The 24,776-nt window shown below is 35.5% G+C and overlaps 1 protein-coding gene and 1 pseudogene across 1 annotated transcript; one reads left to right on the forward strand and one right to left on the reverse strand.

Annotated features, from left to right (window-relative positions):
• The first annotated feature begins 956 nt into the window (after window positions 1–956).
• LOC114424026 lies at window positions 957–19,697 on the forward strand (annotated as a pseudogene).
• Window positions 19,698–21,808: 2,111 nt separating this feature from the next.
• Window positions 21,809–24,137, reverse strand: LOC114422744 (probable UDP-arabinopyranose mutase 1). The gene is made up of 4 exons (XM_028389248.1): window positions 23,826–24,137; window positions 22,852–23,102; window positions 22,594–22,762; window positions 21,809–22,481 (listed from the first exon to the last, which is right to left on the reverse strand). The coding sequence occupies exons 1-4, from the start codon at window positions 24,135–24,137 to the stop codon at window positions 22,152–22,154; spliced, it is 1,062 nt and encodes a 353-aa protein (XP_028245049.1). The 3' UTR covers window positions 21,809–22,151.
• Between the last annotated feature and the right edge of the window lie 639 nt (window positions 24,138–24,776).

A 24,776-nucleotide genomic window follows, 5' to 3' on the forward strand; every position in this document is an offset into this window, starting at 1 on the left:
CATCATTACCTGATAAGTATTAAAAGCGTCTGAACAATCAAAATGTCCTTCATTCATGCCACATTATTGTTCATCATCAAAATCCATATTAAATTCTCCGTACATCAAACTATCATATGTCCATTGATCTTCGTCCATCTTAACGAAAACTAAAAAAAAAAGCATCATTCACGACTTCATTCAAACTATAACTATCAACTCATTCAACATTTTAACAATCAACTAATTCAACATTTTTACAACCTAATTTGAACATCGTAACTACCCCTAAATAAATTGTCAAATTAATACATCATGCAAAATAAATACCAACTAATTAAACATTTTCTTACCTATTTTCAACCTTATTACTACACAAATTAACTCACAAAACATACTTCTAACAATATCTATCAACTAAATCTACTAATTCATTTTACAACCTAATATTTTCAACTAATACAGCATTTAAATACCTAATTTGAACATCATAACTACCTACCTAAATAAATTGTCAGATTAATACATCTAAAAAAAACCAACTAATTTAATCTTCTACATACTTTATAAACATTTAATCTTTAAAATATGGCATAAAATATTTCAATATGTTACCAAATTAAAAATATCAACATTTAATCTTTAAAAAACAAAAAAGAATTACTTCATACGAAAGAACTTCTTCCGTATGATTCATACGGAAGAAGTTATTCCGTAATGAAAAATTTGTGTACGGAAGAACTTCTTCCGTATGATTCATACGGAAGAACTTCTTCTGTAATACAAAATTTATATGTACGGAAGAAGTTCTTCCATATGTCCCTACGGAAGAAGTTCTTCCGTATGAATCATACGGAACTTCTTCCGTAGGTTCAAATTTTCACATTGATGAAAAGCTTCTTCCGTAAAAAGCTAAACGAAGAACACTACATGGGCGACAAAAAAAAACGAAACAGGGATACCTCGGCTGAGTCGAAATGAAAATAGTAAGTTCCAACTACACACCAACAATAACCCTCTAAGAGCTTCAAAAACGACAGCAACGGGACCACAGCAAAAAAAATGCAAAAAAAAACAAAGCCGGAAGCATAAGCAAAGAGGAACCACAAGTTTCCTTTTAAAGAAATGTAGCAGAGGGACAAAATGGGCATTTTTTAATATTGTTGGATGCACCTAACAAATCCCTTCGCATTATCGGGGTTAGGAACTTAGGATTGACGCAAAATATTTTAATAACAATCAGTTAAGCATACCTAGGATAAATGAAAAAATATATATATCTCAGGACCAAAATATGTAATAGAACATTAAATTACAGCACTAAAGGAAAATTTAGTATAAGTACGTAGGAATAAATTATTACATAGATTTTTTTTTGTAAGGAACATATAGAGTTATTAAGAGCACTTTAGAATGTAAATACTTATGCATTTTGTATTATTATTTTTGTAGATAAAAATTTCCAATCAATAATATATCAAAATTATTTCAAATCAACATTTATTAAAATTAAAATAATTTTAGATTTGGACAGTTTTTTTTTTCAAAAACAATTACAAAAGGAGAAAAGGAGGAAAAAATTATGCGCTAAGGATTTCCCGTAGAATTTGTGGGAGAAGAAAATTTGAATTAAAAAAAAAAACTAGTTCTACATTCCTCGTACGTCCATAACGTGAACAACGTGGCAGTTACTTTCGCGCGTTGGTGTTTGTAGAAGTGGAAGATTGATAGATTGTTCTGTTGGTCTTCTTCTTCTTTCACCATCTCATTGGATCTCCACAATTACAAAATCATAAAAGAGGGTGGCGCTGAGATTCTTATGCACCTCAAGAATGAAGTGTTCTATAACAAAGCCCAGGTCCCAAAATCTCCTCTTTCTTCTGTTTTTCATGCATTTAATGCGTTCATTTTGTGCACCAAGTACTTTGTGGTTGAACTTTTAGTGTTCTCTGAGAAACTCTTCCTACACAAAAAAGTTCATAGAGTGAAGAAAAATCAAATTATGGCACTTGGGTAGTAACGGGATATAGATATCTGAAATATTGTAGTTATTTTCTGCTTATGGATTGTTTGAGTTGAAATTTATTGAGTGCTCTGTCTGTCATTTAAATCATTGAAGTCTGTTCGCATTGTATCGGCTGAGTTCTTTGATTCCCAAGCAGAGTTCCTTAACTTCGATAAAAGTTGTCAATAGGGTGAAGGAATAAAAAAAATTGAAATTTGGGTGATATTAGAAGCATTAACATTATTGATGCCTAAATGTCAATCACATAAATCAGTGAAGTCTGAATATTATTATTTTCATTAGATTCATTCTCTTTGGTTATTTTTATAATATCTTCTCTCATTTATGTTTTTGTGCTTTGAATAATCAAGTTCACTTTTTGTGGTTGATGAATGTTACTCATTATTCTAGTCTTCCGTTGTATAATTGTTAGGTTAATAACAGGGATATGCCAATTGCTTTATTGAGAGCTTTCATTTCAAAACGGAAGCAAGAACATGAAGCAATGTTGTACATGAGAACAAAAGCAGCCCAAAAAGTATCAGAAAATGGCATTTCTGAACCTGTTATGGAGGATGGTGCTCACGCATTTCTCCTAAAATAATGTGATGAGGTATCTTCCGAAGAACCGTGCAGCACAACAGAAGAATGCGATGCTGTGGGAGAGTCAATCGACATTTCATATGGAAAAGTTCATAGGTAACTGAAGCCACCAATGTAACATCCTAAAAAAATAATTTAATAATCATTTAAATATATGTTTTAGTAAAAGAAAAGATAAATGAAATTATTTTAATATATTATATTGTTATTTTTATTTTGAATAACAATATTAAATTGATTAAAGATAATTATAATTAAAGATAATAGAAATAATAGATAAAAAAGATCGGTTAAATAAATTTTCAAATTATATACCATTCTTATATAAGGGGTAGACAGTTTATTCACTTGTAATCACACAAATGGTCTTTCTTGGTATTAATGGATTGTTCAAGGATTGAAAAAAATAATGAAATTTTTTTGATGCAATTGGTAAAGGAAAAGAAGAATAACGAAAAAGAGAAACTTCTTGTTTCAAGAAGTGAGTAAAATAATTTTTTCTAAACTTTCATAGTAGGAATTCTTGAGAATGTTTTCTTTATATATATAGAGAGAGATTATCTAAAGGATTTTATCATTAAATTAATAAATTTATAATTTAACCTTTAGGATCAGGATCAATTTGAACATTATGGTCTGGTCATTGTATATATTATATGTTTTAGTTATTATATTACGTATATAATTGTTGTTATATATATGATTTTATATTATTAGTTGATTCTATTATTGATGTAGTGTAATTTTGAGAATTGTTATCAGATGCACAAAATTAGGGGATTAGTTGGTAGTTTTTTCAAAATGGTATTTTTATAATTTTTGTGATGATGTACATCTTATTATAAGATTATACCTCCATCTGAAATGATAATGATATTTATTTATATATAAGTCATCTGGATGGGGAAGAGAGTCTGGATACTTACATTTACAATGAATCTCTTTTAGTTGTTTTATTCACCGAGATTATCATCTCATTCTAAGTGTTGTTTTCAAAGCACGGAAAAGAAGTTACTGAGTTTGTTGACACTTGAAGACATAATTTTCTTAATTACATTTATTTTTGTTTGGTTTGTTTTTCTTAGATATGCTAGGGAAATAGAAGGAATTGGGCAGGTTGTTGCTCTGGACAATGATAAAGATGTTTCAAGGATTTTTCATCATAAAAAAAAGTCTTGTACATATTGTCTTACAATTTTATTCTATTGGTTTAGATTTTAGAACACATAAGCGCGCTCTACCTTATGTTGTTAAGGCTGCATACATTGTTACCATTGGACCTCACTTTGTATCTGGACAACTTCTGGTTACTGATTTCTTGTCTGTTTAACGTTTTGTATATATATTTATAATAGCCTCTTTTTCTTTAATCGATTAGTACTTCTTTGCATCATTTATCTTATGCATTAGCAGACTTACTCCTATTTTTTTTTGCTTCTACCAGTTTCTGTGGAGGCATGTTGTTAGGGGACCAGTATCGAGAGCTAGAATTCGAGGTCTAGCACCTCCAGAAATGAGAAAGGAGCAGAGCACAAACGAAGAAGGAAGAAGCTTGTAAATTCTTATTGCCTTTGCTTGTTATTACATGGTTTTTATAGAATTCCTAATATGGAATAATCCTAGGAATATTACAATAACCGTTTTATTGATAAGAATTGCTCAGCAGGATCACAATTCCAAGCAAGGCGATCTGGGAAAGGATTTGCAGAAGCTTCTGTTTTGGAAGGATCCTTCAAACGAAGTCGTGAAGGTAAGTGGGCCTCTTCACCTTTCATTTGGGCTTAACTTCATTATGCACCCCCTCTTTTGTAATTCCCACCTCTGAGTTTGCATTTTGTTCTTCTTCTCCTGCTGATATTGTCTTGTTCGTATCACATGCAGAAGGAACATCAAATTCAATGGTTCAGTTACCAGTTCAAAAGTGGAGTCTCATCTTGCGGATGCCCCGCGTATATATGTTAACCCACCCAAAAGAATTTGATGTGGTAAGTGGATGCATATTTTTTTTCAAGCTGAACACATCAAAGAGTGTTTGTATTGACCTTTTTAATCGAAGGAAATGAACTTTCAAATTATTGAGTCTGAATCATGAAATATAGAATAGGATCTACTGCAGCGAACCGTTGTTAATATTGAATATATTATTTGTTGCTCTATCTAATGCTTAGAAGCTTGGTTATATATTGTTTAACGTTAACCACTTTCATAATCTCCATGGTCCTTTTCTGTTTTTTTTTTCCAGGTTGATCATGATCCTTATGGTTCACCCTCACTGTTTCTGGATGCAACAGTTCAATCTGTTGTTGATGGAGGCATGCTGATATGTACTGCAACAGATATGGCAATGCTCTCCGGGGAAACGGGGAGGTCTGCTATTCAAAGTAATGTCAATACTTTTACTGGGTATGGGCTTTTTGTTGAACAAAAATTTGATTTTTGGACTGAAATCCTAACAACTATCGTTCATACTAGATATGGATCAATTCCACTGAGAGGAAAATATTGCCATGAAATGGCTTTAAGAATCCTTCTGGCGTCCATTGAGGTATATATAATGCTTATATTTCTTTACAATGAAATCAATATTAGTCAAATTTGTTTTGATTAAAAGGAACTGAGAAGTGGCATAATTGTTCTGTCTGTATATAGTTATTTCACAAATGTAATTTAAGAAATGTCAAATGATAAATGTTGCTATCCCTTCTTTACACCCATGAAAGTAGACAAATTCAGGATGAAAACAAGTAGCTCTTTATTTTAAAATTTTTTATGATATTTAAAACAAATAGATGAAATGTCCCTTGCATAGCAATATTAATTTTTATGAAGGCTCCAAGCTTGTTTCTTTTCCATGCTTGCTACACATAGGATTTCTGTTAGCATCTATACTTTGATTGTAAATTGATTGTTTGTTAATACTTGGGATGTTTCAAGAACCTTTATTCTCCTCTCAATTGGAGGCCTACATATTATACAACCATTTGTACATCATGCAACAATCATACTGTGTTATTAAAATTTATACCAACCATGTTTCTATAAATTGTCTTTTACTATTACTATGCATATAATACTTTCCTCATTTTAATGCAGAGTCTGCTAATCGTTACAAGTGACATATTGTTCCTGTGCTATCTATTCAAATGGATTTTTATATTCGTGTTTTTGTTCGCATATACACATAAGTCCTTTGTTTTGCCGTTATCAGTGTATTACTTTATCGCACGATGATTGCATAACATTACATGATATATCACTGTCTTTGCTGCCAACTAAAACATGCAAAATTGGTTGCAGTTTTGCAAGTGCAATGAAAAACACTCCTCTAAAGCTTTCATATGTATATCAGTGCACTGGGTGTGATGCTTTCCACTTATAACCCATTGGGAGGAGCATTTCCAAGGTGTATATGTATAATGTATCAAAAGAAATAGATGTTGCTTGGAAAATGAAATAATTAATGTTGATTCACTATTTCTGTGTATTATTTTGGTTCATGGCCTTTTATTCCTGTTCTATAGATCTCTGTAATTATCAAAGCTATTGGTCTTTCAATGCAATTGCAGTGAGTGGTGTATAGTGCAAGTTTCAATGTAATGGTCAAGGCCATTGGGTATTTCGTTTTCTAGCTTGCTTTCCCTGTAACCAAAAACAAAATTAGGGTGACACAGCCTGTTGCCTGTATAGGCTACTGGAAATAACCAAAGGAATAGCATGTTGTAATCCTTTGTTAGAGTTTTGTGGTCTTAGTTCTTTTGTCCCTCATCGCTTGGTTTGTAAAACTTTTGTCTCATTAGTGCTATATATAGAGACACCTTGTAAGCGTGCAATAGTGTACAAATAATAAAAAGTTCTTTTAGTGTAGTTGTGGACGTAGGTACATACATTGTGTGCTGAACCACGTTAAAACTTCTCTCTTTTCTCCTTATTCATTACTCTTCTTCTTATTGCTCTATAATAACAACTAGTATAAGAGCTTTTGGTTACTCCACGGGATTTCCTTAGTTTAGAGGAATTAGTGGGAGTCTTCTCAGTTTAGAGAAGGCAGTGGGAGCAATGGCATTAGAAAAAGGGAAGGTGAAGATCGAGAAGTTTGATGGTAGAGATTTCAGCTTTTGAAAGATGCAGAAGAGGATTATCTATATCAGAAGAAGTTGTATCAACCCTTATCAGGGGATAAGTCAGACGACATGAAGCAAGAAGAATGGAACTTGCTAGATCGACAGGCTCTTGGCGTGATCAGATTTACATTAGCCAAACAAAGTATACTTGATGTGTCAATTGTTCAATCTCAAGATAGGAGAAGGTATCTCTGTAACCGATCATATTAATAAATTTAATACTATTCTTGCCCAGTTGGAATCAGTGCATATTAAATTTGAGGATGATGTGAAGGCATTGATTCTATTGTCATCACTACTGGATAGTTGGGTTGCAACTGTTACTGTAGTTAGTAGTTCTACAAGGGAGAACACATTAAAGCTTAGTGACATTTGTGACTTGATCTTAAGCGAAGATGTTCACAAGAGAGATTCGGGAGAATCTTCTAGTCATGTTTCCAATTCAGCATTGAATACTGAAGGCAGAGGAAGGACTACCCAGAAGGGTCAGAATGGTCGAGGCAAATCAAAGTCAAGAGGGAAAGGTCAGACAAAATTTCGAAGTGACATTATTTGCTAGAATTGTGACAAGAAAGGTCACTTTACCAATCAGTGCAAGGCACCAAAGAAGAACAAGACTCACAAAAACAAGAAGCGTGATGATGATGAATCCGCAAATGCAGCAACTGATGAATTTGATGATGCATTAATTTGTAGCTTGGATAGTCCTGTTGATTCATGGATTATGGACTCAGGTGCGTTGTTTCACACCACACCCTCTAAAGATTTATTGTCTAACTATATTTCTGGAAAATTTGGGAAAGTTTACCTTACAGATGGAAAATCTCTGGACATTGTCGGAAGAGGTGATATTGACATCAAGACCTCTGGTGGATCCCTATGGACATTGCATAATGTCAGACATATTCCTACCTTAAAGAGAAATTTAATATCTATAGGGCAGTTGGATGATGAAGGGCTTTACACCATTTTTGGAGATGGATCTTGGAAGGTAACAAAAGGCAATCTCGTTGTGGCTCGTTGGAGATGGAGATGGGCTTTACATGATTGCAGATGAGGATATGGTAGCATTTACAGAGGTTGTCAATAATTCAACCCTATGGCATCAAAGACTTGGACACATGAGTGAAAAAGAAATGAGGCTTATGGCGGCAAAGGGTAAGCTATCAAGCTTGAAGCATGTTAATGTTGGTGTTTGTGAACACTGTATCTTTGGAAAGCAGAAAAAGGTTAGCTTCTCAAGGGCAGGGAAGACTCTTAAAGTTGAAAAGCTAGAATTGGTGCACACAGATGTTTGGGGGCCAGCCCCAATGAAATCTGTTGGAAACTCACGCTATTATGTTACCTTTATCGACAACTCTACTAAAAAGGTATGGGTTTATTTTCTTAAAAATAAATTTGATGTGTTTTCTGTGTTTAAAAGGTGGAAAACAAAAGTTGAAAATCAGATAGGTCTAAAGGTTAAAAGTCCAAAATCTGACAATGGCGGGGAGTATGATAGTCAAGATTTTAAAGACTTTTGTTCAGAACATGGGATCAGAATAATTAAGGCAATACCAAGAACACCTGAGCAAAACAGTGTTGCAAAAAGGATGAATAGAACCTTGAACGAGAGAGTGAGGTGTATGCGGATCCAATCTGGCTTGCCTAAAGCATTCTGGGCAGAAGCAATAAACACAACAACATATCTCATCAATAGAAGACCATTTGTTCCTTTGAATTATCAACTGCCCGAAGAAGTATAGTCTGGAAAGGAGGTAAAACTTTCACATTTGAGAATTTTTTGTTATGTTTCATATATACTGATAGACTCTAATAGTAGAGATAAATTGGATTTGAAGGCGAGGAAGTGTTATTTTATTGGTTATGGATCTGACATGTATGGCTATAGGTTTTGGAATGACCAAAACAAGAAATTTATCAAAAGCAGGAATGTCACTTTTAATGAGAACTTATTTTATAAGGACAAATTTTCTACAGAATCTACATGTGCAGGTAAACTGTCAGAAATTTTTGAGAAAGCAACACTTGAAGAAATTTCAGTAAGTGATGTAGCCAATAGAAACCAGAGTACAGGCGTAGAGGTTGAGTCAAAACCAAAACCATCAACTCCTCCAAGAAGATCTAGCAGAATTTCAGTACCACCAAATAGGTATTCCCCTTCATTGCATTATTTGTTGTTAAGTGATGCTAGTGAGCTAGAATGTTTTAGTGAGGCTACGCAGGGGAATGACTCTATTGAGTCGGAGCTAGCAATGAAAGATGAGATGACATCCTTCAGAAGAATAAGACGTGGTCTTTAATTAAATTTCCAGAATGAAAGAAAGCTTTACAGAATAAGTGGGTCTATAGGTTAAAGGAAGAATATGACGTTAGAAGATGATACAAGGCAAGACTTGTGGTGAAAAGGTTTCAACAGAAACAAGGAATTGATTTCACAGAGATCTTCTCTCCAGTTGTAAAGATGACTACCATCAGAGTTATTCTGAGTATTGTAGCTGCAGAGAATCTCCACTTGGAGCAGTTAGACGTTAAAACTGCATTCTTGCATAGGGATTTAGAGGAAGACATTTATATGATCCAACCAAAAGGTTTTGAAGTGCCAGACAAGGAGAATCTTGTGTGCAAGCTTCATAAAAGTTTATATGGCTTGAAACAAGCACCGAGGCAGTGGTACAAGAAGTTTAATGAGTTTATGAGCAACCGAAGATTCAACAGATGTGACATGGACCATTGTTGCTATGTTAAGAAATATACTAATAGCTATGTTATCCTTGCTGTGTATGTTGATGACATGTTGATTGCAGGATCTAGTATGGCAGAAATTAACAGGTTGAAGCAGCAATTGGCAAAAAACTTTGAAATGAAGGATCTTAGTCCAGCTAAACAAATCCTTGGTATGAGAATTCTTAGAAACATATCAAAAGGAATTTTGAAGCTGTCTTAGGAGAAATATATACACAAGTTGCTTGACAGGTTTTACCTTAAAGATTCTAAGACCAGGAATACCCCTTTGGGATCTCATTTGAAGTTTTCAAAGAAGCAATCTTTGCAGACAGATGAAGAAAAATGTTACATGTAAAGAGTACCATATGCATTAGCAATCGGGAGTTTGATGTATGCTATGGTGTGTACCAAACATGACATAGCACATGCAGTGGGAGTTGTCAGTAGGTTCTTATCAAATCTAGCAAAGGAGCATTGGGAAGGCATAAAGTACTTAGATATCTGAAGGGTACTTCAGGGATGTGTTTATGCTTAAAAAAAAGCAATCTCACTTTACAGGGATTTTCAAATGCAGACTTGGGAGGAGATTTTGATACCAAGAAAAGCACCATAGGCTACATTTTTACTTTGGGAGGTACTGCTGTGAGTTGGAAGTCTAAACTTCAACATAGAGTTGCTCTCTCAACCACAGAAGCCAAGTACATAGCTATCTCAGAAGCAGCTAAGGAGATGATTTGGCTAAAGAATTTTCTCAATGAATTAGGGAAAGAACAAGATAATGCTTCAATGTTCAGTGATAGTCAAAGTGCTATAAGTCTTGTTAAGAATCCAGTCTCCCATTCTAGATGCAAGCATATTCAATTAATATACCATTTTATCAGGGAGTTGATAAATGATGGAGACTTATCTTTGCTAAAGATCTTAGGATCAGTGAATCCGGCAGTTATGTTGACTAAAGTTGTTACAACTGACAAGCTGAGGCTTTGTATTGCCTCAGTTAGCCTTCGAGGATAATTAAAAATAAAGGCGCTACACTAGCTAAAGAGTCGATGAACTCATTGCTTACAATGAGCTGCTAGAGTTTGGAACTTTGACCCCAAGTGGGAGAATTGTTAGAGTTTTATGGTCTTAGTTCCTTTGTCCTACATCGCTTGGTTTGTAAAACTTTTGTCTCATTAGTGCTATATATAGAGACACCTTGTAAGCGTGCAATAGTGTACAAATAATAAAAAGTTCTCTTAGTGTAGCTGTGGACATAGGTACATACATTGTGTGTTGAACCACGTTAAAACTTTGTGTCTTCTCTCTTTTCTCCTTATTCCTTTCTTTTCTTCTTATTGCTATATACTAACAATCCTTGAAGCCTACAAAGCTCAATTAAATTTATTGCTTTTGTTTTGATTGAATTTAACATGCAATGATGTCTTGGCGGGGAGCCCTATTTTCATTTTTCAGAATAATATTGTCAAATATCTGCCAGGCTATGGTCCTATTGTTCCTCAAGAATGTAATCATTGTGAGAAGAAATTCAATATGGGTGGACCTATATGGCCTGCTCCTATCCATGATCAAGAATGGGTGACTTGTATACTTGTAGATGTGAAATTTATGAAAGAAAGGTATCTTGCATACCATGTGTCATGAATCACAAACATAATATAGAGCAGCTTAATGAATAACCACAATATGCAGCACCAACAACAGAACAAGAAGAAGAAGAAGATAAGAGGCCAAAAAGGGAAATTAACAGGCCTCAGCACCTGAAGGACTATGCAATGTAGCATAGTTGAGCTGGCAGCATCTCTCTAGAAGCAGAATCCTAGCAAAATCGCAAATCATCCATGCTCCCTTGGTGTAGTTAGATGTTGTCCCCTGGTAGTGTGTTTTTGAATTCCTTTAAGGCAGATGCTGCCAAATTCTGTTAGAATTCTTATCCAATGATTTGTAAAAGGAAGTCTATAAATAGAATGGAATGTAATTCTTATAGACAAGAAATAATACAATCATTTTTTCCTTTATTACCTTCTGAAGGTTCTAGGCCATGAATCCTAGAATTGTTCTCTAACCCACAAGATTTGGTGCTTTCATTGACCTCGTGGCTGAATCCACTCGTTCTAAATCGACCATGGACCGCATGGAGGAAGCTCTGGCTAAATTAGCCTTAAACCACCTGCATGTCACTAAAAAATTGGACGATTTACTCGTGCGTGTTGCTGCCCTTGAATCCAACTTCCACCACTCACCCTCCCCCTCACATCCTCAGTCATTCCTACACCAAACCCACAACCATTTAATCATACTAGAATAAAACTTGATGTTCCAAGATTTGATGGTTCAGACCCCTTCAGGATAGGTATTCAAAATCACACAATGTTTTGAATACCACGCGACACTTGAGTCTGACAGGCTTACGATAGCTTCCTTCTATATGGAAGGGCCGACTTTGGCCTAGTTTCAGTGGATGATGCGAAACCATCAACTCACTACCTGCCCTGGGTTTTCACAAGCCATTGAAGCCCATTTTGCTCATTCTCCATACGAGGATCCTACTGGACTCCTCTTTAAGCTCACACAGAGAGGAAGCATAAGAGATTACCTGAACCAATTCGAAGCCATCGCAAATAAAATTGTTGGGGTCCCTCCTCCCCTTCTTCTAAGCTGCTTCATCTCGGGTCTCGACCCTGAAATCCACCGCGAAGTTCAAGCTATGCAGCCTGTGTCCTTGGTGCATGTCGCGGGGTTGGCTCATTTGCAAGAGGAAAAACTTTCAAAAACCCGCAAGCCCTTCTGTGGCCGCCAGCCTCTGATAGCTCCTCCACCTCCACCACCCACATCCAATCCTACCCTCACCATACCTTCACCCACTCCCACCCAAACCCTTCTTCCCTTGGTCGCCAAATCACCACCCTTTCCCTTTCGACGACTCACCCTGGAGGAATTAGCAAGCCGCCATGAACGTGGATTATGTTTCCACTACGACAAGAAATTTACTAAAGGCCACTGCTGCCCTTCGCGATTTTATCTCCTTGTCGTTGATGAGGATGAGGAGGCAACCAACCCGTGCCCTAATATAGCCACTAATGACCCATACCCAGTTAACCCGCTCAACCCAGACCTATCACTTAACCCAGCAAACACTTACCAGAACCCCGACCCAATTCAAGCCCAAATTAGCTTCCACGCACTTTCGGGCCACACCGCCCCTGAAACCTTGTGCATGGTGGGTTGGATCACTCACCACCACGTCGTGATCTTGATCGACGGCAGGAGCACTCACAATTTCGTGCAACAACGCTTGGTCAAGTCCCTGGGATTGCATATTCAGGCCACCCCCACTATGCATGTGCTTGTTGGCAACGACAATGAAGTTGAAAGATGTACTATATGTCGGAACGTGGCGGTGCAGGTTCAAAGCCACACCTTCATCGTGGACCTCCACATGCTTCCTCTATGCGGTGCCGATGTCGTCCTCGGTGTCCAATGGCTCAAATTCATTGGGCCAATTTTGACTGACTACAGTACACTAACTATGAAGTTTGTACACGCTGGCAACCTCATCGAGCTGAAGGGTAACTTCGACGTACCTCTGTCGGTGATATCCCCTCCCCAACTCTACCGTTTAACTCAGACCTAGAGTGCAAGTGCCTTCTTCTACATCAGAATTTCTTCTCCCACTCATCCGGCGAGCCTAACCCACCCCGATATCACCTCACTGACTACTCAATTTGCTTCCCTTTTTCAAACACCAACTACACTTCCCCTTTCACGAACTACCAACCACTTTATCCACCCTACTCCCAATTCCACCCCAGTCAACGTTCGCCCATACAGATACCCTCACTTTCAAAAACAAGAAATTGAAACCCAAGTGGCACGCATGCTTCAAAATGGCATTATCAGACCAAGCACCATCCCCTTCTCCTCACCTGTTTTACGGGTTAAAAAGCGCGATGAGTCCTGGCGGTTCTGCATCGACTACAGAGCCCTAAACGCGATAACCATTAAGAACCGCTTTCTGATACCTACAATAGATGAATTGCTGGATGAACTTGGAGGCACACGGTGGTTTTCCAAGTTGGACTTGCTCTAGGGTTATCACCAAATCCTAATGGCTGACGTAGACGTGTGCAAAATGGCGTTCAGAACTCATCATGGTCACTATGAGTTCTTAGTAATGCTCTTTGGCTTATGCAACGCTCCATCATCTTTTCAGGCAACAATGAACTCGACCTTCACTCCTTACTTGCGTAAATTCATCATTGTCTTCTTTGACGATATCTTGATTTACAGTAGGTCATTCCAGGAGCACCTCAGTCACTTGAAGCTTGCATTTCAAATCCTTAGCGATCATAATTTCTTCCTCAAATTTTCCAAATGTTCCTTTGCAACCCAGCAAGTTGAATACTTGGGTCACATTGTTTCAGAGCACGGCATCGAACCGGTTCTTATAGCACCTATGGACAAACATAATACAGAGCAGCTTAATGAATCACCACAATATGCAACACCAACAATAGAACAAGAACGAGAAGAAGATAGGAGGCCAAAAAGGGAAATTAATAGGCCTCAGTACCTGAAGGACTATGCAACGTAGCATAGCTGAGCTAGAAGCATCTCTTTAGAAGCAGAATCCTAGCAAAATCGCAAATCCTTCATGCTCCCTTGGTGTCGTTAGATGATGTCCCTTGGTAGTGCATTTTTGAATTCCTCTAAGGCATATGCTGCCAAATTCTGTTAGAATTCTTATCCAATGATTTGTAAAAGGAAGTCTATAAATATAATGGAATGTAATTCTAACAGACAGGAAATAATACAATCATCTTTTCCTTTATTACCTTCTGGAGGTTCTAGGCCTCGAATCCTAGATTTGTTCTCTAACCCACAACACCATGGCATATTGGCTACGTTGACTACAATATCAGAGGCGTGTTTTTGTACTATATATTTTTTTCTTTTTTGAATACCATGCATATACCATGCCTTTATTACCAAGTAAAAATCCTGTTACACGGAAATATTTTGCTTATGTAGTTATTTTGATATTTTCTTAGGAATTGCCACATGATCCTCTGTTTCTAAGTCTGCATAATCTCTGTGCAACACTTAAATGCACTTCTCCATCAGAAGTTATTTTTCGTTAAGTTGTGATCAATGCAGGCTATCGTATATCTGGAAGTCATCATCATCCACTAGGACTGAAATCAGATACGTCCATGGATGTTATTTGGGATATAATGCGATGCTGGGTAAGAAGTTACAAGTGATTGTTGCTACTTGCTGGTGTTCTGTTCATAATGTAGTTAGGACTTATTTCTTTTTTTATTTTTGTTCTTGTAGTGGGGTGTGAGTGCTTTTGTGCCACCCATGCTTGCATATAAGATGCCATGTTCCATCTAAAAAAAAATATGGCTACAAAGCCTGCAACTTAATCTTAATGTGGTTCATTTACTAATATTTGAATATTTAGCGAAAGACAAAAGGAATGATTTGATTTTGTCACTTCTCAGCCACTGATTTTGTTACTCTATAGGTCAAAAATCGTCCTGTGAAAGCTCAACCAGCAACAGATCAACCAGGAAGTGTCATACTTGCAAAGGAACCTGTTTTTCGGGTATATTTTTCCTCTCAAATGTTGGATCGAGTGGCCTCATAATAATTAAGAAGGGGGGTTGAATTAATTATTCCTAAACCTTTACTAATTAAAAAATTACTCTTCTAAGGCTTTTACTTATGTTGTTAAGAGAATATGGAGTAGAAGAGAAACTTAACAGAAAGTAAAAGCGGAAATTAAATGCACACCGGAAAGTAAAAGAGTAGGAAAGAAGGAAACAAACACACAAGAGTTTTTATACTGGTTCGGCAACAACCCATGCCTACATCCAGTCCCCAAGCGACCTGCGGTCCTTGAGATTTCTTTCAACCTTGTAAAAATCCTTTTACAAGCAAAGATCCACAAGGGATGTACCCTCCCTTGTTCTCTTTGAAACCCTAGTGGATGTACCCTCCACTAGAACTGATCCACAAGAGATGTACCCTCTCTTGTTCTCATTCAAACCCAAGTAGATGTACCCTCTACTTGTACCACAAAGGATGTACCCTCCAATGTGTTAAGACAAAGATCTCAGGCTGTTAAACCTTTGATACTTTGTGAATGGGGATACAAAAGAATTCTCAGGCGGTTAGTCCTTTGAACACTTTTGTATTAGGGAAAGGGAAGAATCAAAAGAATTCTCAGACTGTGTCGTTTTGAATTCTTTGACAAGGGAGAAGGGAGACACAAAAGAATTCAGGTGGTTAGTCCTTCGTTCTTTTGGAAAAGGGAGAAGAGAGACACAAAAAGAATTCAGGTGGTTAGTCCTTGGCGAATTCTTTTTGGCAAAGGGAGAAGAGAATGAAAAGATGAATAGCACAAGTTTTCAAGGTTTGGAAAACCAAAAAACTTCAGAAAGCTTTTGGTACAAAGAAGAAGAAGAAGAAGTTCAAAGAGATTCAAGGCTTGTAAAGGATTGTAAGAGATTGATTGGAAAAGTATTCAATATTGAAAGAATGAATTTATTGAAAATGCAAAACAAAGCCTTGCTTTTATAGACTCTTCATGTCTGGTCAAGAAGACCATTTAGAAGAGTTATAACTTTTAGAAAAACTTAAAACCAATTTGAAAAAGTCAAAACCTTTTTGAAGAGTTACATCTTTTGATTTATTTAGAAATATTCACTGGTAATCGATTACCAAATAAGTGTAATCGATTACACAAAGCTTTTATGTGAAAGGATGTGACTCTTCACATTTGAATTTGAATTTCAACATTCAAAGGCACTGGTAATCGATTACCAAAAACATTGTAATTGATTACAGCTTTTTGAAATTAATTGGAACGTTGTAAATTCAATTTGAAAACTTTTTCAAAACAATTTTGCTACTGGTAATCGATTACAACAATCTGGTAATCGATTACCAGAGAGTAAAAACTCTTTGGTAAACATGTTTTGAGAAAAATCATGTGCTACTCAATTTTTGAGAAAAACTTTTCATACTTATCTTGATTAAGTCTTCTCTTGATTCTTGACTCTTGAGTCTTGAATCTTGATCTTGATTCTTGACTCTTAACTTTCTTCTTGAGTCTTGAATTCTTCTTGATTCTATCTTGAACTCTTGACTTGATTCTATCTTGAACTCTTGACTTGTTCTTGATTCACTTGAGTTATTCTTTGACTAATCTTTGAGCTTTTTGTCATCTCCTTTGTCATCGTGTTTTGTTATCATCATTGTTATCATCAAAACACCTTTGAATCACCTTTGATTCACCATGAAACTTTGCTTCTACATCAAATTCTATGTTATTCCGTAAAATGTTTGGCTTTTTATATTATAATTCAACATTATGCCATTTATAGGCATTGTTGGTTAGTCTTTAATATGGTCCATGCGTAGTTTTGACCACGATGAATGGTCAGGCCAACGAACTGGACATAGCCAGTAAACTAAACAGTCCTTTTGACCTGGCTTAGCCTTTGATCTGATGTAGTAATGATGGCTTAAACTTTTCTTTCATGTGTCCCTTGTAGGCTAATTTTGCTCAAGCTGTATCGTCTCTTAGCAAGGCGCAAGCTAAGAAGGTTGCATGCTTTCTCCCAAATCCTGAAAGGCATTGAGGTCCTAAACTTAAGGCAGGATGACAAATTACTAGCAAGCATGTCTCTGCTCTAGGTAAGCAGCAGTTCATGGAGTTCTTGAAACATCCCATTTTTTCAAAAAAAAAAAAACAAATTAAAAATAATTTTATTTAAAAATAAATAGATTTTTAGAAAAATAATAAGGTTTTTATAACTAAATAAAAAATAAAAAATATTTTTATTAATTAAAATATGATTTTAAGGTAAATAAAATAAATATATATTCTTAGAAAATAAAAATGAGATTTTATTTATTCATTTGATAGAGAATAAAATAAAAAAATTATAAAATAAAAATAAAAAATAGAGTAAATAATAGGATGAGAGTACCCTAACTATAAATAAAAACATATTAGATCAATTTTACATTTGATACATCTTTACGCTCCCTCTTCTTCTCAACTTTGTTTTCCCTTATTCCATTCTCAAAACTTTCTCTCTTTTTTTCGCATACACTCAAACTTATATCCTGTAAAACTACGATAGCGAACTCGTTAACCATTGGATCGTTGTAAAATTTGAACATCAGGTTCAAAACTCATTTTCCCACATTCTCATTGTTGGAATTTGTGAAATAATGTCTGTAGTGAGAAAAATATCTCTCACACGAAGCTCTCTTTTTCCCACATACAACCAACCTGCTCTCATTTGAACACCAAGTTTGAAACTCATTTTTGCACATCCCCACCATTGAGATTTACGAAAAATGTTTCTGGTGAGAGAAACGTCCCTCGCATGGAAACAGTGAAGAGGCTTCAATTCCTTCTCCTTCTCTCTAATGCTTGGAAACCCTAATAGAGCAACCATAAGAGGTAAAGAATGAGTTTATTGCAATTGGGATTAAAATGAACATGTGTGAGAATCCTTAGAGTCTCAAATTGGGATTATGGAAGTGTGATGAATTGTGTGTAAGTGACAAGTTGAGTATGTGTTAAATTGTGAAATCGCACATGTATTAAGATGTTGTGTGCATTGAGTTGTAAGCTATGAGTCGTACAATCACATGACTGTAAGACTCTTTAAGGGTGACGAGTTAATGCGCAATGAGTATTGTGATGGGATCCACTATGGGAATTCGACGAGTTTTAATCACTTTGAGGCACGACAAGTTAAAATTATTTTGAAAACAATTGAGGAGTTGTGTGTTTTGTACAATTCATAGATAGAGTCTATGTGCTAAAATATTTTCTTGGTTGGACCTGAATCAGGAGGGAGAGGCCCTAACGGACTCTTCAGAGTCTAGGCCTTGGGGGTTAAATACACCCGGTTTGAGTGTTCTTTTAAGCTTGTGTCAATTCCACATGATTGAAGCATTCTTACAAAATAGTGTGGTCCTGAATGGTCTCCCTATGATTTTACCTAGTGAGAGTGGCCTGACTTGCCAGTGTGTGGTTTGTCTTGTCATGTACTCTTATACGCTCGATGAAATTTTTCACTGACATGATACCACAGTGCATATAAGATTGAGTCTTAGTATATTTATTGCATAACACTTGTGTATTAATCAATATTGATTGGTTGAGTGATATTGTGTTTTTATCCTTGAGTATGTGAATGATGTGAAAATGTGTGAGACCGTGTAGTGTTGAGATGTGATGTCACGCGATAAGTGGTGTAATGACGTGAGATGTGTTTAATTTAGTTGTATTTCATTTATATGATATGCATATCTATGTTGTTATGTTTCTCTCTATTAGTTAGAAATGTGATAACTCACTCCGTGTGTGTTATTTGTGTTTTGATCATGAGATGATCTCGAACTTTGTGTTCATGGGAGCAAATAGTTAAGTGGATGGCTATGGAAAACCTCATGCTAGAGAACGCTGAAACACAATGCTTTGATAGAATATAATTTTAGGACATGGGTTCTGTATTAGTTGCATAATATTCTGAATATGTTACTTTATGTTATTCCGCTACTTAACTTGTTTTCTTTTGTAAAAAAATTGGATGGCCTTGTTTTGGATCAAAGATGTATTCATATCCTTATTTGATAAGTTTTTAATTTGGTAATTAACACGAATGTGAATCTTTTACCCACGTGAGCTCCTTTATGTTTATTGAATAAAATTATTGTAATTAATTTCGCATTTTCATGTATGATATTATATAAATATATATGTCAAGATAGAAGGTGTCACAGTTCTCAATCAAGAAGAGAACGAAGAATCTAAAAGTAAGAGGCAAGAAACACAAGATAATATCACAGCTTAGCTCACAAATGTGGTTCTTTCTTAAAAATTAATTTTTCAATCTTGAGAGCTCTTCGGACTCTATATTATGGTTGTTGAGGAAAGCCCATTTGTTGTCATCACATTTTGTAAATAAAAGAGGGAAAGTGAGCCTGAGTGAGAGAGATAGATAATATAGTAGTTTCTCAATTAGGTACTGTCATATTTCTCTTTGCATTGATTAGATAGAGTCTAGGAATTTGTTTAGTTAAATAATATTTTTTTCATTGATTTTTGTATTTTTCATGTGGTTGAAGTTTCAATTTTTGACTTCGTCCCCGTGAAAGAACCTGCTAATTACGTTTCTCTTTTTCTCTATCAGTTCAGATATATGATATTGTATGCTGGTCTTCAATAACAATATTTATCTCAACCTTTTATTGTGGCAATGAAGATGTTAACAAGAACAAATTATTGATACCCCTACTAAGGATTGTTTTTTATTGAGCAACATGGGAAATATATGCAATGTTTTGTTAATAGGAAGAACAAAGAATTTCAGAAAGCATATTTAGGTTACTATAGTTGATTTCAGTTAACGCATTAGTCTAGACATATGTTAAGACATACCAAATCTTTTACTTCATTTACCAAAAAAATAAAAATCAAGTCTTTCACTTCGAGACAACTCGGAAGGAGCATTGATGCAGATTATTTGTTTATAAATGCTTCATTTTTCTAGCTTTGCTTTTGGATTGTCAAAGTTGTGTTGAGTTTAGTATGATTTAATTGATATAAGTAGAACAAAAGAGAAATGGTACTGTAGTTACTGGAGCATTAATGGGCTTTTGGGCATTCCGCAGTACAAGGATTTGTTCTGTATAACACGCTTCCGAATCCAGAGATGACAGTTACTTTAAACACCCAGCATTTTTGCTGGGACACCCAACAACACAATGAAAGGGTTAAAATACCCTTCACCTTTTCTAGGGATCGGCGGTCCGTATCCGTATTACTCATACAAATTAGCAACCTGTATAAATTTTTCTTAACTCATACAAATTGTTGATCCGTATGAGTTTTTAACTCATACGGATTGTTGATCCGTAGTCATACAGATTGTTAATCCATATATCCATACAGATCATCAATCTGTATAGTCATACATATTGTCAATCCGTATGTTTTAATTTTTTAAAAATTATTTTTTTAGAAATTTTTTATTCATTTAATTTATTTACAAAATTTGATAATTAAACAAATTTGATATTTAATTGAATGATGTATTTAGATGTTTATTATAATGATTAAAAATTAAATAAATATGATATTTAATTGAATGATGTATTTAGATGTTTTTTATAGCATTTGATAATTAAATAAATTTGATATTTTTTTACATATGTAAATACTTATTAAACCTGATTTTTATTTATAATTTATATATGTAAACAAATTAATTATTAGATAAAAAATAATCATCACAAAATTTATTATGTAAATTTACATGTACATTAAATATAAATTAGAAATTTTAGTGTTATATATAGCGACACTATTTATTTATAACACAATGTGTCTATTAACTCAGTTGGTTTGAGTGTTCTATTAATAATGCAGAAGACACATGTTTGCTTCTTACTTGGATTATTAATTTTAAATTAAATCCTAAGTTATATTTTTGAAAAAAAAATAAAAAGAAAACCTATGGGCCACGTATGGATTGACAATCCATATCAGGCTTATGAAAGGGTAAAATTGGAATTTCACATTTTTGCTGGGTGTACAAACAAAACGCTAGGTGTCCCTAGAAATTCCCTTCAAGAGATTCATATAGTGGTCCAAACTACAACAATCGCAAAAGTGACACTATAGCAATGTAAAATCCCATAGGCTGTCAACTTAAATTTTCCAACAAAGACAAACAAAAAAGTTGCACGAGTTTACCAGATAGTCAGTACAAACACATGGCCACCACAATTCTCCCGTGACAATAATTTCCATTGTTAAATGAGTAATGGAGTTTAGTTGGGACCATAGTAAAAAAAAATTAAAAACTTAAAAAATAGTATCCACCCAATAAAACCAAAATAACAGCTCTGCAGGTTCAGAAACATCTTTCAAATAAAAACCAATATCAAGAAGCTTCCAAATCCAGAAGTAACAGGGATGCACATGTTCTTATCGCAGCCACACTAAAATACTGGTATGTTTTTATTCACTTGAACTCTAATATGCTTTCTACCAAATGAAGAGATTATTATTTAGGATCATTTTCACAGCATAAAGATACTTCAGCATTCTTTTTTTATCAACTTAATGTATATATTTTGTAAATTGCCGTTGCTTGTTTAAGGGACATCTTGGTTCAAGTTTCCTGCAGTTCTTGTAACTAATTGTAAGTTTTCATTCAATTGAGTTTATTTGTTTGTCATCCACTTGAAAAGAGACTTAATATTTATTTATATAGCAAGTGTATGATAGGACAATAACCAAGTGGCAGATAAAGTACCAAAGAAAAATCCAAACTTCCAAACACATCAGTTAAAAATTGATCACTATGGATCTATACTCAGTAATAAACAAGACATACATCAATAACCTTTCTATTATTTCACATGTAACGAAATGCTGCCATGTGATCTCTACCCATCAAACAATAATAAAAAGAAAGTAACGCCCTACGGGTGTACTTATTGTTTCTAAGCTCAAATGATGAAGTTATTAAACAGAATTACAGCTAACAATGCTGCAAATTTTAAGCCGAGAATAACAGCTAAGTTGAAGATAAATACTAAGGAAAAAAAATACAGTATATAAATAGTTCCACTTCCAAGTTCTGTGGCTGTTATGCAGTTAACCAAAAACCGATTCACGCTTTGCCATTGGCCACTGATGCTCCCGCAGGGTTAAGCTCATCCCAAGCTTCAATCCAAGTGACCATGGCATCTGCCAACTTGTCAAAGTAAGGATCTACCTTGGAAAGCTTTTCCTTGACTTGCTTGGCAAGCTCAATGTAGCACTTCTGAACAGTGGTAGCTTCTTTAGGAAGAACAATGCTCTGGAAGAACGGGATAATGTCTTCTTGCCAGAATATGCCTTTGTACTCTTTCCTCAAGTTCACAAATGGGTTGCTGGCCTTGCTGTGATAGATATAGGGCAGACCAGTCTTGATTCCCAATCCCAAGTGATCACAGATTACCTAAACAATCATCATTATCGTATATCTCAGTTGTTTTCATGCAATGATATTCATATAAGTGCAACTATCAATTGATTGTATAGAATTGGGAAAATAAAAGACAAGAATAGACCTTGCAGCACCAGCCTGCCCACATGTCGTCGTAGCGTCCAATAGGCTGACCATCACCCATGAGACCAAAGTACATTGCTGCTCCTATGAGATCGCGATCAAAGGCCAAGTTCATTCCACACATGGGAAACAAAGTGCCCTTTGGTATGGTCAAAATAGCATCCACATACCTTGTAATAATCACAATATTCACAATCAAACTTACATACAACTTAATGTTTTTGAAAATTTCAAAGGGTCATAGGAGTACAAGTAGTACCTAGTGTTCCTCTCAAGTGGCTTCACAAGCTGAGTAGGAGCATCGTAATCTGGGATGTTGAGCCAAAGACCATGAGAAACTGCAGTTGGTACACCTTCCCGGAGACTGAAGGGGTAACCGCGAACAAAATCTGCACCTTCTCGGAAAGGTTCATAGAGGGTGTTGAAAAAGTAGGGTGTGGATGGGCAGAGCAGGTTTTCTATATGCTGCTTAAGTGCATTAATCTTGTGTCCGGATGGATCAGTGGCAACCTAAGTCACAACAAAAATAAGAGTTAAATCATAAATCCTACAATTTTAAATGAAAGATTAGAAAGAAACACACATTGATGAAATCCAAAAACGTATTACCATATATGGCTAACAAAATAAGTAAATAAAACCAATGTCAACACTAGTACATATAGCTGGAAGACACCTCAGAATCCCATCCTTTGCAAATGATTCAATCTATATCATGTTATTATTCACCAAATGTAGACACTAAATCTAACCATAGTATCAAATTTTCAATTAAGGAGAGTGAAACAGAAGACAAACAAACTTTACATAATGGACCAACATCAAAGCTTCACAATAAAAGAATACCAAATCAATGTGGACACCTCCCACGGTGGAGATTGAAACCTCAATTCGCCACATTGTGGAAAGCTAACACCATCCATTAGACCTACCTCTGTTGGTCCACAAATCACTAATTATACAGTAACAAACCGACATTCTGTTTCAAACAGATCATAAGGCCAAAAAGACGATCCAAGACATGCAATGGCCAGAAACAGCAGAGGCAGTATCATACTATCATCAATTACACTCGAAGAAATTCACAGAAAACCAACATATCAAGATCCAAACTTTACACGACTAAGAAATAGATCAACCTTGCAAACCAAACCATGTCAAGATCTAACCAATACCAAACTCAAATTAAAAAAAAAAAAAAAACCAAAGAGAACACAACAAAGGGGTACTCACAAAGCAGTCATCATCAATGGTGTAGATGTACTTCTTCTTGGAGACCATGTAGCCAAAGCAACGGCATGCAGAGTCCTTGAAGGAGATGCAATTGGCCTTGGGGCCAAGGATCCTGTTGATGTCATTGCGGTTGTAGAGCTCATAGTCAAAGCCTTCAGGGACCTTGATGATCTTTGAAGGGTCTCCATCTTGCACAATAATGAGATGGTAAGGCTCAAAGAATGGCCTCCACATCTCCAAGAAATCCAGGTTCCTGATCGTTGGGATCACGATGTCCAGCTCATCTTTCAAAAGGGGTGTTGCTGATGCCATTGGAACAACAGAAACTTGTTGTTGTGACTTGTCTGTGTGAGAGTTTCACAAACACAGTGTGTGTGTGTGTGTTGTGTTTGAAGATGCAGAGGGAGAGAGGAAGTTTGTAATGGGGTATAATATAAATGATTGGCACGTGCGTGACCGCTGTTTTCGGCACGAGTGGGAGAGCTTTCAGAGAGACGTGTCTGAATGTTTAAGGTAAGAAGACTCCTTCAGCTTCAAACCTTGGTAGTGTGTGATTGCCGTACAATGAGGTGCACACTCACCATAAGTCAGAAAGAAAATATTATTAATACTTATAGTAACTCATGATAATAATAGTAATATTAATTATTGTACGTGATCTGTTTCATGTGTTGGGGGTTAATGCATATTGATGTGGTAGAGATTTGTGAGAATCATATTTTGGTTAATTCGCCTGATTTGATATAGAAAAATATACTTGACCTGATTATGATAGAGAATCACTACTAAAGCTTGGTCATGAAATTCTAATTTCTTTTGCTTTCAATTAACAAGCCAGAACGAGATTAACGTTGAAATGAGGTTAATATAATGGTTCGTTTGTAAAGAAGTTACCATATGATAAGAAGAATAAGTCTTAGGATCCATCAAAATAAGAAATTAATCTTCAGA

This window comes from Glycine soja, chromosome 8, assembly GCF_004193775.1.
Source record: "Glycine soja cultivar W05 chromosome 8, ASM419377v2, whole genome shotgun sequence".
In the NCBI taxonomy this organism is placed as follows: domain Eukaryota; kingdom Viridiplantae; phylum Streptophyta; class Magnoliopsida; order Fabales; family Fabaceae; genus Glycine; species Glycine soja.